Source organism: Vigna radiata, chromosome 8, assembly GCF_000741045.1.
Source record: "Vigna radiata var. radiata cultivar VC1973A chromosome 8, Vradiata_ver6, whole genome shotgun sequence".
Classification (NCBI taxonomy): domain Eukaryota; kingdom Viridiplantae; phylum Streptophyta; class Magnoliopsida; order Fabales; family Fabaceae; genus Vigna; species Vigna radiata.
Window position 1 is genome coordinate 33,899,846 of NC_028358.1, and position 18,986 is coordinate 33,918,831.

At 28.4% G+C, this 18,986-nt stretch overlaps 1 protein-coding gene across 1 annotated transcript; it reads right to left on the bottom strand.

Moving 5' to 3' along the window:
• Nucleotides 1-1,171: 1,171 nt before the first annotated feature.
• LOC106771181 (transcription factor bHLH157) lies at nt 1,172-5,752 on the bottom strand. The gene is made up of 10 exons (XM_014657104.2): nt 5,294-5,752; nt 5,010-5,099; nt 4,771-4,867; nt 4,626-4,667; nt 4,357-4,416; nt 2,489-3,961; nt 2,183-2,284; nt 1,934-2,089; nt 1,719-1,844; nt 1,172-1,585 (listed from the first exon to the last, which is right to left on the bottom strand). Exons 1-10 carry the CDS (start codon nt 5,401-5,403, stop codon nt 1,454-1,456), a joined length of 2,388 nt encoding a protein of 795 aa, XP_014512590.1. The 5' UTR covers nt 5,404-5,752; the 3' UTR covers nt 1,172-1,453.
• Nucleotides 5,753-18,986: the final 13,234 nt, after the last annotated feature.

The following is an 18,986-nucleotide window of genomic DNA, read 5'->3' on the forward strand; positions in this document are numbered from 1 at the left end:
GAATCTATGATCTTGTCTTTTTAATTTCATGGACATAGTGTTAAGCGAATCAACAATTAGTTCTGTGGGTGGAAGTAGTATATAAGGGATTTCGGATAGAATACTTGGAATTGCAATTTGTGGTAAAGATTCACACTTAGATAAATTGTGAAGAAATCAAGTATAATATTAAGAGTTATGTATTAAGTGGAGACGAGTTAGATAAGTAATATATGTCAAGAAAAAAATTCTATAAACTCATTAAACTGAGATTATTAGCATCTTTAATATGGATTAACTCGTAACTCGTTTGATTAAAAAGCTTAACACATATATATGAGATTGTTGCTTGGATACAAAATCAAATTATATTTTATATTGACTCATGACTCATTCAAATCTTTGAATACATCTTAATTCTCTCTTATATGTCCACCTGAAGAATCCTATATGTATATATATAAAGAATGCAGCTTGGATTCTTTGAAGATGTGATGAAAACAAAGTAGATACATGTCCATTAGTTCCGTTAAGTAATGCAGAATATATAGAAACAATCTAACGGGATATACCTTAGATTCCTTAGTTAACAATGAATGAATTAGGTCATGAATACAACTTTCATTTTAATTAAAAAAGCTTTCAGACATCTTGAGATGCATGTGGGTCCATAAATTGTAGAGCACTTAACTCCTCACTCTAATTCTAAATTCTAATTGAAAAGACAATCCAACGATCCAAAGGAGCTTTAAAGAACTTTATTGAGTCAGCATTTCCTACAAGTCCAAATATTGGTCTTTACACTTAAACCAAAATTATAGCTACTATGCTGCCTCTTTTAGTTAACCATTAACAATGTTTGTGTTGGAATGTTTGGATGATTCGTCATCTCATCATTGCATATTGTTTAGCTTTTTCATAAAAGGATCTAACCACTACCCTAAAGAACCATATCATTAAGTATGTGATGTTTTGTCTAACTTTTTTCTGTAACTACTTCTGCAGTACAAGAGATGTTTGTAAAGGAATATAACTCACTGTAAAACAGTTTTACAGTATCATCCAACAAATTATCATATATAATAATTTTTTTTAATTATAATTTCTTACTGATTAACACTGTAAACTTTTTTATACTAAGAGTACATAGTAATTAGACTCTAATTCTAAATAAATCTAACTACTACCTGATATGCAGATGAAGTTGATTATATTTGATTGAGATATAGGTTCCAACTAATTTATTAAACATCTTCAAGGAATACTAGATGTAAAAGAGAATTCAAATATGCCTATTTGGATGCTGATTTGGGTCACTCTTAACTTCTGGCCCTCAGAAACACAAAGTTGACAAGATAAAGCTCAACAGTATACATAATTTCAATTCTTGGGAACTTAGTTGGGAATTGATCACCTACAGATTTTGCTAAGTGTATCCTAATCTACAATTTATGTACAGACATGGATCATGTTCCTAGGATTTGATGCTATTGGCATGAAGAGCATCCCAATTCTTGTTGGAAGAATCAATGCCGGAGGTGTTTGTCTGTTGTAGAAGATGGATAAGGGACCAAAACACATCTATCCTTGTCACATGTCTGTTTGCCTGTTGCACAAAGTAAAGCAGTGTTAATTATTTCATAAAAGCTTACAAGTGAAAAAGAAAACTGCAACCTCACATATCAGCATCTAAATGCTGTAATTTGTACTCTAATACTGCAATCAAATATTTGATCTACCTCAACGATAAAGCGTGCCCATAGTTTGTTCTTCTTTCTTTCCATCTTAGCTTTCAATATATTCAGTCCAAAACCCCGAATTATGTCAATGATCTCAAGGAATATACCCTGCACCTCACAAAGCATCTGCAACAAAGTTATGCCAATGAATTGAATTTTGCATAGGTAATCCAAATGATAGATATGTAAAACATACACTCTCAATTCTATCTTACCTCTATAAGCATTTGGCCTGGTGGACTCATGTCTTCAACTATAATGGGGCATAGCATTGTTTCATGTCCCACTTCATATGCCCACGTAATGCCACAGTTTTTGCTATCCGCCACATCACTGTCTTTTAGAACCACTTCATTTTCCTGTTCAATAAGCTAAACAACCAAGCAAGTCCAATCATATCTGATTCTTACATGTTTAATTGGTTATCAAATAAAACATTTTACAAAATTGGTTTGATCAGTTACCTTCGGCTCATTTGGTTCTCGTAGCTTGTCTGAATACTTGAGAACACTTTGTAAGAAAAGCATATATCTGATGGTGAGGTCTAACAAAGAATCAATGCTACACTGTCAAATAAAGAAATCATATGTCAGTATCAAAACAGTCAGCACAACAAAAATATTGTAGCTAAGATTATAAATGTATGCCTTGAACCACAAATGCTAAATGGAGAAAGTTTTAGAAGTTTCAAATCTTGCTTCTTAAGTAGAGGAAATATAATGTTGTGTTGTTCTCATAATTACAGTTCCTTGGAAAAAAATGTCATTTACCTTTCCACCATTTGGGATGATTCCTCTCAATTCTTTAATACAGTCTTGGATTTGCTGACGATCTTTTGGCCGTGGTCGAGGGCTCTCTCCAGGTCTAGCCCTCTTCTTGGTGGGCTTTGCATGTTCCTCTGGCTTTTGAGGGTGTTTTGGAACAGCCTTTCTAATGTTAATGCTATGGCTATCATCAATCCAAGTTGCTGCTTGTAATTTTGAGAATGTATCTTTCTTGCTTGGAAGATTGTTTGTGCTGTCTAAGTCACAAAGAGGTTGCATCAGTTCTGCTCTTGTACTTCCATTCACAGATGAACATTCTACTGTCTGCCTCTTATTGGGTGATAATCCACAATCAAATTCCGAACTATTGACTGGATAGTAATTTGCTCCACCCCTCAAAAGCTCTTCAATTCCCAACTCTGAGAATAATCTCTTCCGGGTGCCTGGCAGAGTATCAGAAATCAACTCTGATATGCTTTCAGAAAAGCCAGTATCAGTAACACCACTCACCACTGGTGTAAGTGTATTCCCCCACCATTCATTGGCTTGTTCATAGCTAAAATCAATTTCCATGAAATCCAACGGACCTTTTTCAGTGTTCTGCATAACCACAGATGTTTCATTCCCATCTGAGTTTGAATTATACCCAGCTAGGCCTGTCACTAAAACATCATTTAAAGAACTACTTCCAACCAGATCAAAGGAAGTGGGATTAAATTCTGTTGATTCAGAAAATTTGTTATCCATAATTGCTGCTTTGCAGATGCTATCCTCTGAAGAAGGACCAAACCAGTGGCAAAGATCATCCATGGAGCTGAACTTCAAAATTTCTTCTGACATATCAACTGGCTCTATGCTCTCAGAGTGTCCATGCAATGCATATGAAGTAGAAGAAAAATCAACGTCTGTCACAACACTAGACTGATTTGAATATTGGTTATCCAGTGAATTTTGCAATTTTCCTTGAAATGACCCTCTGTCCATACTGCAGAATGGAAGTTTGCTGGTAGAAGATGCATTTCCATTCATTAAACACGCATCAGCAACATCTTGTGGCCTTACACTGGAAACCAGTAGTTGCTCCAACAAATCAAAAGAAGATAATTCACCATCACACACACCAAGATAGGGGGTTTTGGCAATGAAGTTGTCCGTAGAAGAGTTAGGCTTCAAAAGCACATCAATGCTATTCCTATCTGACCATACAACTTGTGCTTCCGTGGTACCTTTCAATTGGTCACCAAGATACGAAGAATCTCCTTGAAATGAAGCCAATGCTTCTTCGTAGTTTTTATAATGAGAAGGGAAAGGGTCGTTGGGACTAGCAGAAGAAATGGAAGCCAACATCCCATTTAAATCATTATTTTCACAGTCCAATGGTAAAACTGCATTTTCTGACATGTCAAACATACCCATATCATCATCTATTTCTGTGAGCATGCTTTGTGTTTGCTCCAAAAATTCCACTCTCTCCAAAATCTGCAGTAATGAAAGTATTATGCTGCAATCCATTAGCCCTCATAGAAACTAGTGTTGATAAATATTCAAGATCGTTAATTATTTATTAACCATGATGAAAATAACATAAAGTAAGCTAGTAAAAATTGAGAAGGTAATGCAGTCCACGGTTTTCTTTGTCCAAAATTTGGATGTCATGCTAAGATAATCTTCCAGATGAAACATGAGTACAAACTTCAACAACCATATATTGTAAATTTAAGGTTTAAGGTTCTCTGTTAATGAAACAACAATTTCACTTTCTGATAAACCGACATCTATCAATTACATTCAGTACAAAAAACAAGGACACATTGTGCGCAATGTTCATTTATGCATGATATCACAGATTCATGTTCTTTCATGATACTACTAACCTTATTTCTGGATCCAAACTGTACCACTCCTAATGCTTTGACAGGTATGACCACAATAGTCTACAAAGCAGAAAAATTTATCAATATACATTGCTCATGGTTTTGAAGAACAAAGGTAACCAAACATCTTGGTATGGCATTGAGTTATCGAGGTAACTTTAACAAAAAAAATTACATTTTAGATTGGAAATTTTTTGAAAGGGAGGTGAAGAGGAAAAAGATGAAATCTGAAACTAACAACCAAAAAACATTTTCTTCCTTTGCAATACCTTTATTCCGGAGGAAAACTGTTGATGCATACAAGAATCATCCTGCAAAAAAAGAAAAATCTTTTGTGATAAATGGACAAAAAACAAGAGCAATCGAAAGTTGAATTGAAATAAATGGCACAAACTCAACAGTTGAAAGCAATACTTCACAAATATTTTGCCCAGTCGGATTCCAATAATGAGTTTGACCATCTGAGTGCACCCAACTGTGTTTACCCGTGAAAGCAGCTTCACCTACAATTCTGGACAGCACAAGTAAACTGTATCAGCCCTTTGTTTTAGGCTTTTCAATTGAAAAGAATCTCCACTTTTATCTCACCGGTTTCGTGAAAAATATGCAATTTTGGAAAAGTGAAACTAAACACGACAATAATTTGACCATACCCTTCACCCAGCAAGTGGACCTGTGGATGCATGTCGGCGATCTCTTCTCCCAGATGCTCTTCATAGTATGCTTCTTCCACAGTCAACAACCTACAAGAATTTCAAACATGCAACGCAATCCACGGTGAGAAAGATCAAAAATACCAGTGACATGTGAGAGTACTCTTTGCCAAGATGTGGCAGATGAGTAATTTTAAGTGTGAAACTTTTGAGCTTCCCAGTATAGAAAAATGCTTACAGAAATGACATAACAGAAGAGAAGGAAGAAAAAAAAAAATGCTTACAAGGAATTGCGCGGATGAAAGCGCCAGAAAATAGCATAAGACCAAGCATCAACAGAAGAACAAAGAGTCTTGAGCTTATTCCTTAGAGTGAGAGACATTGTGATTGGCATTAACTAAAGTGGTTATTACCAATGCATGAAGAAGCAAAGTGCAGAATATATAGCAGAAGAGAGAAATTGGTGAAATGAAGAGAAGGCAGGGAGGGCCACCAAAAGCGAATATTCACTCAAGAAGCTTAGAAATTTGTATGTGTCAAACACAGAAGAAGAAAAAGAAAGGCAAAGTCTGAACAGAAATGTTGTCAGTTTTGGCCTATTCTCACTTTGAATCAAAAAAACTGAAAGAAAGCATAATATAGACATGTATTTAATTGAATAAATATTATAGTAATGTTGTAGTAGTAGCAGTAGTCACTAGTAGTTGTGTTTTTTTAGGGACAAAAAAACCCAACAACATCCATTACTGTAACTCTCTTTCCTCTTCCCTAGCTTCCAATTTCCAACACACCTTACCACATCAACTTCCCGATCTTCATTTAATATAATTTTTTAAATATTCATTCTCATAATAATTATTATTATTTTTATAATAAAACTTGCTCATATATGACGTCCATGTTCATCATTTTTAATATTACATAATTTAATATAATATCCTCAAATTTAAAGAGTTGTGGTCATCATTGGCATTCAGATACGCATGTATTGTAGGATTTCAAATTTAGATGAGAAAAAATATTTTCTCGTGATTATATCATAATTGTTAATAATTTATACTAATGGATGGGAATAATTATAATTTACGAGCATTGAATTTCAGAATCTTATCATGTTGTAAAAAGTTGCTGATACCATGCATTACATACTAGCACATCATAATGAATTAATAAACAATATTATATAGATTTGTAAAGTATCTTCTTGCGCCCCGCGCTCTAGCTACATTCACAAAACTGGTATAATACACTGTTTTCAGTGCTTCAAAGCAAGAACAAGAATCATATTCAGACAAAAATATCAATTTTAAAATAGATTAAAACAAATTAGTGTTTTTTTTTAAAAAAAAATTGAGAAATTAGTTTGAAATACTGACATACTGGATCTCAATAATTAAAGGGATTTCAGTCACTTATCTCACAAGCTAATGGACTAATCAGCAAGCTGAAAAAATAGAAATTAAAAAATATTAGAAAATTGTACAAAAATTAAAAAGTGTTAAAATAAAATTATTGGAATTGTAAGGAAAAGTGAATGCATTAATGCAATAGAAAAAAAAAAACTTAATTTATGCTATTCCAACATCAAATAAAGCATAAAGAAACACTTGATATCTTTAAACTTTTTTAACAAAAAATATAAATATTTCAATACTAACAAAGAGTAACTGGTTCACCTATTAGTTTACTTACTACATGTTAATGAATTAGATGGAATAAAGTTGTATTTAAATAATTAACATATTAATTATTGTAAATCGTTTTATTTACGGATTAAAAAAAATGTCCAATTGTTCAATAATGTGCATCAACTTCTATTTCCAATTAAAGATTTGAGAAAATAGAACTTTTCTAAAGTTTCACAAATGATATTTAGACAATATATCTTTTACAACATTTAAATATCATTAACGTGTCATTTTGTGATTGATCTAAAATTACTCCACAATGAATAATAATAATCATAAATACTATCATAAACCAATCACATAATGATACGTAAATGATGTTTAAATATTATAAAAAATATTGTTTAAGTATCATTGTTGTTCGCAAAAATATAAATTTGCTATTATTCAATCTTTTGTTAATATCATATTTTAGTAACTAACAAATAACTAACCAGAAAATATTCTCATGTATGGAAGTAGCTATTTTATATTAATTTTTTATCAGGAAAATAATCTTTTAATTTTATATTTAAATACATTTTTTAAATTTTTTAACGCTTGTAATCCTTATGGTTGTTATTTTATTCTCTTTAGTTACGTAAGACTAACAGAAAAATAAAAATAGTATGTCTACGAACTAAAAAGTATATATTTAAATCATATGGCAGAGAAAACATAACTATAGAGATCAGATTAATAATGTGTTCTTTATTTTTAAGTATACATAAACTAATATTTTAAAAAATTATTTTCATTCAGATTTCTTTAACAAATGTGGAAGTATAATATAGAATACCTTTACTCTTTTTCATGCAACCTTATTTATGGACCTTTATAATATGTCATAAAAGCATTAAATGGAAAAATCAAGATATTTAATATCTTAAATATTAAAATATTTAATATGATCTTATGAAATATTTAAGAGAATTAATAGGGGAATAATATAATAAATTTTATAAATATTATATATAACTAAAAATACTTTTGTAATATTTCTGGTACTTTAATCTGGGATCAGTGGTACTGTTACTGTTCTTTCCTAGTTCCGAGACAAAAAAGTTTTGTCTTATGGTTCATCTTCTTCTCTCCTCGTTTCTCACCAAAAATATTCTCTACTCATTTTCTTTTTATATTATAGCAATTGCAATTTACCAGGGGTGGCGAGACTGCTACTATTCCCATTTCAAGTGTAATTTTTGTTTAAACTGAATAAAAGTACAGAAAATTATAATTTTTTAAATGTTAATATATTTACATACTTAAGATTAGTTTTAAATTATTTACATCAAGAAGAGCTTTATATATGTGATAAACTTATATTTGAAACTCGTTATCCAAAAATTTTTGTATGAAAAATGGGCCATCTTTTGAGAAATATCTTATGCTAATTCACCTTATATTAATGTATATCTTTTATTCATCATCAAACTGATAGCATTTTTCCAATGGTACACAACCTATTATAAAGATTTTCACAAAAAAAAAAAATCAATTAAAATCATCTTAAATGCGATTAGTAACAATATGAAAAATGTTTTCACCTTCAATCAAGGCAACAAAGTTTGCATTAATTGTTATTATTTCATGTTAATCAAATTAAGTTATACAGTGTTTCTTTAAAATAACTATAAAAAAGTTAATTTTAATTTATCAATAAACCTTTTTATTTTCTAAAAATATTTTTTGGAAACTCATCCCTAAATTATCTATCATCTGTAGTGTATGTTTAAAAAGCTATCTTTATGACAAAAAGGAAAATTGAACACCAAAAAATTGGAAAATTGTTTTATTTTACACAAACAAAACGTATTTGTTCAATTTTTTTCTTAAAAAATGCAATATTCATACGGTAGAATGGATAATTATAAACTAGTGATCTAGTTCATTATATACATAGCAAAAAATAATAATTTTTTACATGCAAAATGATGGAGTGTGAGGAAGTTTACATGATATGTAGAATCTTTGATAATGTTAACAAAAAGAAAAATTAATATAAAAAATATAAATAAATAATTTGATTTTAGATGGGAAAAATGAGTAGAACTTTTGGATTGGTTATGATGGCAGTGAACAGCCATAATGAAGCGTGTGGTGGCTGAAGGGGACAAAATTATATCCCTTTCCTCACTAAATAAACAATACTTTCATTAGCTATGCCAAAAAAAATACCCATTTTTATAAATAAACTTACTACTAAACGAACACTCACTTTCTTTTCTTTTCTTTTCTGACCTTTCTTTTGTATTCTTCTTCTTTTCTCACCCTAAGCAAAAATAAATGAAGTGTTAAATTATGAAAGTTGAAAAGACACTGCTTCTTGTGTTCAATGAACGCATGATTTTCAATCAATGACCACCACCTAATAACACTCTTTAAACCACATTTCCAATTCCATAAGCTTATGTTGTTGTGTTAACCTATGTACCCATGTCATTTTGCTAAGGTTTATTTATAGGACCTATATGAACAACCTCGTTATACATAGCCTCCTAGCTTGTTCGTTGAGATTGTAACCACTGTACTTCACCGTTTCACACCAATATCCATAAATGCAAATAAATTTCATTTACATTTTATATACAGTACAGGATTTAGATATTGTTGAGTTTATTGAGAAATATATTTACTTAAAAGACATCGTATTGACGATGAGCTCAATCACTTAAAAGAACTGATACTATTCTTTATTAAAAATCTTAAAATAACATATTAATGAATCTTTCATTTTTATGTAATATTTTATTTTTTTCATTTTTATCTAATATAAGATTTTGATTCTTTGAATTCCCAATGTATATATAATAGTTTTGTTTGCAGATGAATAGTTCTAGCTTAATAAAATGCAGAGTTTATAAAAATTTATATCATCTTCAACCTAAAATCTATAAATAATATATTATTTTTCTTATAAAATGTTTGATTTTCTATTATTTTTTATTTAATATAAAATTTAGATTTTAAGAGTCTCAACCATTACATTCTAGTTAAGATAAAAAAATATACATAAATTATGTCTTTTCTTATATTTTTTGTGTTTTTTAATTATATTCTACGACTGAAGAACAACACACCTTTTAGGGTTTTATTAGGTAGAAAAAACATGTTTTTTCTTTCTCCTTTTTGGTTTGAAATTTTAAACAAAAGGGCATGGTGAATTGAATAAAGAATTTTTGAAATGGTGAAATTGTAGGCAATTGAACATAAGGTCCTACACATGATGAATTGGAGGAAGTATAGGGATTTTGTTTTGACCCTTTCAATTTGAATGATAATGCGTCGAATTCAAACAATGCAACTTACCTATATAATGTTTGGTTTTAATCTGAGTTGAAAGTTTCTATGGTTTGGCCTTTAAGTGAGGAGCGATGGGTCCTATATTATTGGAATAAGACAGAAAACTATTATGATCAGTTATTACTTATTATCGTGCCATGTTTCTCTTTACTCCAACGCTGCCACATCTAATTGTGTTTCTCCTTCTTATTTGCTTTTTTCGTTTTAACATATAAATATGGACTTAATTGACATTTTCATTATATAGTATAAAAGTTGTTTCTGTTGAAATGGGACGCAAATAATCGTCTAAAGATGTCCTGTCTCTGTCGAGTGTTTCCCTCATCCCTCATTCTACACGACCGATCGGTTTCAAGAATGACCTACAGAATACATTCTGACACTCAAGTCAGAATTTTCCTCTGTAGACCTCTTGTAATTCAATAGTAAGTCAGTCAGAATGAGTTTATCTCTATATTAGATTTCTATTTATAGAATTTATAAAAATCTGACCAATTAATTTATTTCTTAATGATCATTTATGCAAACTTTAAATAGTTGTTGTGACATTAATTATGACTTAACTCTACTTAATCTTCTTGTCCGTCAACCATTCGGTCCTCTTCTTCTAGTTTGATACCGCTCCGATCAACTATTAAGTCTATAGTAACAAAATTAAAAAAGTTAAATAATATATAAAAAACAGAAATATTAATTTTAAGTTTGTGTATTAAAATTCTATCATTGTCTTTTATACAACTAATATTACCTCATAGATAATAAATCTTTTCCGTGTATTTCAGTAAAAGAAATTCTAACATAAAAAATTTTACTATTAAGTTTTTGAGATTGTGAAAGTTATGCAATGTTGAATATAATATTTTTTAAATCTTAATTAATTGTGTTGTGCAAATAGTTACTTGAACTGAAGATTTGACCTAAGTATAATGAAAGGGGTATAATTGAGATAGTTTTGGTTGAAAGTTGAGAAAATCTGGAAGTGGATTTGCTTGTATTGTAAGTGTTGGTTGATTGCCAACATAGTGTATCAGCAAAGTTGAGGTAGGGTCATAATCAAGTTGAAAAAAGTGGTATTTTTATATGGATTTACCTAGCAGGACTTGCACTAGGCTAAAAGCTTTAATTCACTCATTAAACACTTATTAAATATTTATAGTTCAAAATTATTATTACGTTTGGTTAAAATGTATTATTTTTATTACTTTGTATGTCTAGTAAATGCCAATTATAAATAAAAAAAATATAGATTAAATACTCAAATTATAAGTTTTAGTATTAATCTCAAATAATTTTGATGATGATACACAGCAAAATTTTATTTTAAGTAAAGATAGAATCTAGAAACTTGGTTTCATGGAATTTCGTTGAATAAACTAAATTTTTCTTAACAAAAATTGAGTCGAGAACATGGATTTATAGGTGAGGAGAATTTGTGAAATTCAATATGTTGAAGGAAACTTTAACTTTTAATTGAAAGGAGTCATGGAGAAAATTAGTAAGCCAATTTATTAAGTGAAAGATGAATAAAACTTTTTAATGAATAGTTCACTTCTTACTTATTGGCTCAACGAATTTGCATAAAAATAAATTAATTTATCCTATTTTGGAAATTGAGTGATATAACTATATTTTTAAAAGAGAAAAAAAAAAAACCTTCTTAAGAATAAGAATCTATTTATTTGCTCAAATTACCCAATCTCATGTATCTACGATAAAGGCATAAATGCATGGGTAGCTATATAATTGTACAATTACTTCATTTTGTATTTTTTTTCATTTATTTTTATGTTATGAATAAACACGATTTTCTTTTTATTCATATTTCTCTCTTTAACTTTTTTTTATTTTCATATCACTTTCTTTCATTATTCTTTCTTTTGGTAAACAAACATAAGGTGAGTCATCTATCATTTTCATGTGTTTGATAATTTTATCACTATGTTTTACTAGTTTTTTTAGAGTTGGAATTCAACATAGCCAAAACAATTATAATATATTTATGATTTTATATTTTTATGATCCAAATGTTTTTTTATTTTATCTTAATTGTATTTCATTTTTGAAAAAATATTTTATAAAATATTGTAGTTTAGGTAAAATAATATTTTATTATTATATGAGGTTATCCATTAGACTGAATTAGTTCATATTATATATATATATATATATATATATATATATATATATAATTAGTTTTATTTCTGATTAATATGAAACTTTTAACATTATAATTAAATAAATATTTACTTTTGAGTTATTTTAAAACACATAAATAGATTTATGTATCATAAAATGATAAAAAAACTTAAATAATAAACTTGTTTTATTTTAGTCATATATGCCAAAAGTGTATATTTATCTATTATAAGTATGTTAATAGTCTCTCGTAATTAAACAAATAAAAGACAAATTCAAAAAATTAAAAGAAAAATGAGAAAATTTATAAAAATTATAATTTTTATAAAATTAAACTCAAATATAAAATTTATTTATAATTAATTTTTATAAATAAAATAATTGATATCATCTTTAAGTTCATTACTTTTCTTAAACATTTTTTAACTCTTTATAACTAATGTTTTTAAGTCTTTATAACTAATGTTATGAAATACAAGAGTAAAGTATTAAGTAAAAATACTACTATTTTAATTTTTTTAATTAATTTGAAATACATAATATGTTTGCAAACTTTGATACGGGAAATTTTAAAACAACATGACTATTCTTGGTCTCAGGATTAAGGTTATAGTTGTTTGGTCTCATCAATTATTCAAGTCAAAGTCTCTAAAAAAATGGAAAAAAATATATTACTGTTTTGACTCATCTGTGAACTTTCATTCTCTTAATAGGTTGTGAACATAAAATTTTGTATTTTGTTTCTTTTTACTATTTTTTGAAAAGATATCGTTGCTTAATTTTGTAGGAGATTATTATTTTTTTCTTAAATGTTGATTTTTTTGGAACTTACTAAGACACCCAAAATTATCACCCCATAATATTAGTCAAACAAAAAATTTAACTCTTTTACAATAAAACAATCATTTATATCAATAACTATCAATTTTAGTCACACACACTTAAATAACTCAGCTATTTACTAATAAATTAATATTTGTAATAGCATTAATCTAACTATATATATATATATATATATATATATATATATATATATATATATATATATATATATATATAGTTAGTTAGTTAGTTAGTTAGTTAGAAACTTATAGAGATTTTCTAGTGATATAAAAAAAAAGTTTCAAGCTTGCTGAAATTAGATCTTAATTTTTTTATAAAATAAGTAAATTTATGAATATTTTTATAATGTATTAAATTTTAGATATTTGCTTTCAGAAAAATAAATAGACTTGACTTTCATAATTTACTATTTATATTATTAATTTTTTTTCTAATTTATTACATACTTGCTTCTAAGAAATGGATAGATTTGAGTTCTTTAGCGAACTATTTATATCATTAAATTTTTTTCTATTCCAAAAACAAAACAAAAAGTGCTCTGGTGAAACAAAACAAATGAAGTCAAAAGTATATTGATTTTAGATAATGGTTTTGTAAAATTATTCAAAATTTATTTGTAGATAAAAACGATTAATTTATTTAGTACAATAAGTATTGACATGTGTTATTTTTAATATAATAAAAAAATAATACAAAAACTTTAATTCTTTTAATATTATTTAAATTTTATTAATAATTTAGATAATTGAAAATCTGTTATGGTATTTGATATTTAATAATTGGTTGACGTGTTTATTAGAAAAACATAATACGAATATGTATTTCTTTGTATATTAACGTTAATTTTTTTAATAAATACATTAGACAATTATGAAAACAAATTATTTCATTATTATTTACTTTTCTTTAACTAATGAGTAAAACATATTTGCATAACAAATATTGGATAATAAATACATTAACTTTTTGTGAAATTGTTTTAAGTCTTTTGTTATATTATAGAAATATTTTTTATGCTCAATTATCTACAACAACACGTTTCTATTTATCTCTACCCAAGTTATTTATAATTCTCATCTTCTTTAATAATTTTTTTTATAATGTATAGTTACTGTTTATAATAAAAATGGTTTGATTTACTGAATTTTATTTATTCTTCTAAAGTGCATAAATTACTAATAAATGAATAAATAAATTTATACTAACATTATTACGTATGACTGTCCAACCATTAATCGAATTGTTAATAAGTTTATAATCTTATATGAGTCGATCAATAAATTGATTGGTCAGATTATAAACAAGGTTAACGATAAAAATAATAAAATTAACTTTAAACTAGATCATCATTGTTTGAATAATAAATAAACAGTTACTAATCAAAAGTCTATTCCAAAATCTATAAATAAATACAAGTTTTAGATTTAGATAATTGATTACATTAATTATACATTGTTAGTGTAATCAAACAGACATTAATTTTAACATCAAAGTATTTCTTATATATAACACCTAAGTTCAAGTGATTAAAATAAATTAAAAATAGAATTTTTAAGAGAAAAACATAGTTAACCTTAATCCATAAACTGAAAGAACAATTGTTATTTGTATTATAGTAAAAGTAAAATATATTAATATTTATGATATTAAAAATAAGATTGGTTGGTATAAATAAGGAATGAAAATTGTGAGATGTAATTGAATAAATAGTTATGAAAAAGAGAAGAAAGAGAAAGTAAGAGACAAAGGTGACAGAAGAGGTCCACTCCACCAAGGTGCTTCACGACATAAGCCAGGCTTTAGTCATTTATATCTCAATAATATTGTCCAACAAAGTGAGACATTCACCCTCCTTCTCTTACTCACTTTTCGGTTCACGCTGCTCCATCTTAATTAACCTTAATACTTACTTATCTTATTATACATCCTTAATTTTTCATTTTTTTTTTAATTAATCACTAAACTATTTCCTTTCACACACGTGTCGCCTTCTACTCAAACATTCTACTGGAGTCTATTCTCCTTTACACCTATCACCAAAGTACAACACAGCTTTCCAGCACAGCGTGACATATGTTACATAATATAAGTTAAATATGGTTTTAGTCCCTATACTTTGGAACGATTTTGGTTTTAGTCCCTCTTTCAAATTAAGGTATAATTTAGTCCTTCAACTTTAGAAAATTCTGATTTTAGTTATTTTTATCAAATTTTTTGAACTTTATTTGTTGTTTCAAACACGTTTCTAAGTTAACATCAAAGCAAAAATATGTCAAACAGTGTAAACAATCCAAATACTATAATGAAACGTGCTTAAAACAACAAATAAAGTTAAAAAAAATTGGTAAAAAGGACTAAAACTAGAGTTTTCTAAAGTTGAAGGACTAAATTGTACCTTAGTTTGAAAGAGAGATTAAAACCAAAATCGCCCCAAAGTATAAGAACTAAAAACATATTTAACCCCATAATATAATTATGTTGAGAAAGTTTGACACACACATATAGATCTCTACATATAGTAAGATATTGTCCGTTTTGGACAAAGTCTTCACGATCTTACTTTTGGCACCACTTCAAAAGATCTCTTACCATTAGAAGTATTTATCTGTATATAAACTCATGACTCGTCCTTCTTTTATTAGATGTGAAACTTTGTTTACACTCTAACAAATTACATATTAATCATTAACCATTAACCATGTTCGAATATATATGTAAGCAAATAATTTAAAGAACCCAGAATCTATATTCGTAAAGTAATTTAAAATTGAAAATAAAAGAGAGTTAAAGGGCCGTATAATGTGTTATGATTATGGTGGCATTTGGTGAATTAATTGAGGTTTGAGTTGTTTAGAAAGTCAACTCAATAATTTTTTTGTATTTGTGTGGTCACTTTTCCAGCTGTGATTCACTGTAAGCATAGTCAATGGTTGATTCTGAATTCCCACCTAAAGGATGAATAATTAAGCATTGATTAGAAGCTCCATTATCCTTTTGGTTTCTCTTAAAAGAGGTGAGAACGAAGACGTTGTTGGGGAAGAAGAACATATTCTTATCATAGCTTTCCCATCATCACTTACATTTCAAGTAACATCATCGTCATGCTCAAAATTTCTTAACGAAATTCTTACGCTCATTCAAATTCATTATGTGATTAATTTGAATTTCGCAAGGACTTCTCAGTATCCTATCAATTTTTTTTTGTACACTCAATTAAAAATCTCCGGAAAATTATTTCCGTAATAGAAGTGGGATGATTGTCTACCAAGAAAAAAAAATGGATTTGTTTTATTACATTTTATTATGTTCCAGAAAATGAATTGTCTCTCCATAGATGAGAAAAAAACAAAGTTGGAAAACGATAATTGCTATTTACAAAATTTTATTTAATTCTAATCCTATATCTTATTCTCGTCTTTCACTTTTTTTTGTTCAGTTTTTCTTTCATTTTTATCCTGAGTTTGTTTTTTTAGTCTGGTTCATTTTTTCGTCCTGTTTCCTTTGTAGTGTGTAGTGTGTAGTCTCCTTTTGTGATTTTTCTTTTTCTTTCTAGTTGTACTGGTCACCTCTCTTCTTTTTCGTGAAATAAACATTAGATATAAGCATGGTTAAAGTTTATTTTTGGCATTTTGAAACTTAGGAAATAAATTGGATGTCGATATTTGCTTAAAAAATTCACGGATTTAGAAATCTGTTTAGAAAAAATCAAATATTTTAACCTTCATTGGATTTAAACTTCGTTGAAAACCTCACATAATTTAAAAATCCAATTAAGGTTTCAACAACTTTCAAAATTTGTCGAGACTTTCATCAGTTTTCAAAATTTATTGAAGGTTTCGACAAATTTCAAAATTTGGAGAAGTTCTCGTCATATTTTGAAAATTGGTTAAGGAATTACTGAATTTTAAAATTCGACGAGGTCTTTCGAAACTCGATGAGACCTTCACCAAATTTCAAAATCTATTAAAACCTTCACCGACTTTTGAAATATATGTTGAATGCCTTGTCAGATTTCGAAATCTGATTAAGTTTGAATTTTTTTTTTAAGTTTTATTATTTTAGTTGTCTTTAATTTTTTTAGCTTTTTTTGATAATCTGTTAGGTATTATTATGAATTAAGTGAGCTATTGAATGGTGGAAATATTATGTTATAGGTGATTATATTGTAAAATGAAATATTATCCATTCGATATTGATTCCCAAGTAAATTCGTATTTCGTGCCAGATTTTTCTCCTTTCATCAATGAAATGGCGGTGAGAGATTATACAAATAATTTTACAATTGATCAAATATTTTCCTCTTATGATGACTTAATTGAATGGGGTTGAGGGATTACATTTCATCTTAAGTTTCTTGTCATAACCATAAGATGTGAAAAAGCTATCGGTGAACTTGGAAGAAACATGTTTGTCTTGTTAGGATGCAAAAGAGATGGAAAGTATAAGAAATACAAACACGATGCTCAGTCGAGTATATACAACACAAGAAAATGTCAGTGTCCTTGTTGAGGGGCAAGCCAAATTCTAATGGAGAGGGGTGAGTATTGAAGGTAATATGCGGATATCAACAACCATGATTTGTCACATAGTTGGTCACCCTTTTGTTAGGAGGTTAAATCCCATTGAACATTCATTACTTGTTGATATGACTAAGAATAAAGTGAAGCTTGCAAATAATATTGACTCAGAAAGAAAATAATGATTGTAATGTCATAACAATCAAGCAAATTTATAACATAAGGTATACATACAAACAATCACTGAGGGGATCAAGAACTCAATTGCAACAATTGATGATGATGGTAGATTGTGATAAGTACATTCATTAGAGTATATTTGTCGACGAATCTGAGGTGATAAGTGACCTATTTTGAACATATTTTGATGTAGTGAAATTGTTGAATGCATTTAATATTGTTCTCTTGATGAATACGACATACAAGACAATAAAATATTGACTGTCCTTTCTTGAGATAGTTGGTGTGACATCTACATAATTGACATTCTCAACAGCCTTTGCATTCTTATCAAGTGAACGGTAAAATGATTTCACCTGGGCTCTGGAAATGCTTAGAGATTTATGTATGACATTTTAAGGTAATCCACATATGATTGTTAGTGACAAAGAGATGAATATAATGAATGTCATTGTTGTTGTAGATGCATTATTGCATCATTGGGGCTAGGTGAAGGGTCATAGCCCTTTATTCGACATGACTTGTTTAAAGAATATAGTCAGTTGCTTGATGAATACACAACACTAGTGAGAAGCTTTGAGCAACTAAAAGACTGAGGAGGTCTTTGTTAGTGGAGTCAAAATCAACAATACATGTTTCTATCATTGAAACTTTACTTATTATTTGTTAACTTTTTCTTTCATAACAATTTGTTTCATTTCTTACATGCTAATATGGACAAATGGATAATTATACCAAACATAGACTATACTATTTCTAATTTACATAATGTCATCTTAGTCTGTCTGTCATGTGGATCAAATTATACGATATTCTCACTACATAGCACATCACATTCTAATATAATGCAACATCGATTAATTTGTATACAACATGTTTATGGATGTCATTTCGTGTAGGTAATGTTATTATTCTTTACTTTCATTTCAAAATAACTTGTATAAATTAATATTAATTTTACAAGTTCAACTACAAGAAGATTGTTGTCGCAACCGATTTCGCGACGGGACGACGATCCAAAAAAGAAACATATTTAGAAAAATATTTTAGAGTCGCCACCATAGTTTATTCTGGAAAACTACGGAAAAACCATAAAATGATAAAGCACGGTCCACGAAAACCAAAGATTGGGTTCGGGAGTTGGTTACGTGTAGGGAAGGTATTAACACCCTACAACGCCTACCCGAAGGCAGTACCTTTAATTAAAATACGCGAATAAAGATGTGGTTTGCAAAAGGTTTAACTATCCCAAAAAATAAAACTCTAAAGAAACAAAATATATTTTTTTATTTTTTGTGCCCGACAAGGATTGACCGTGCTCCTACGTATTC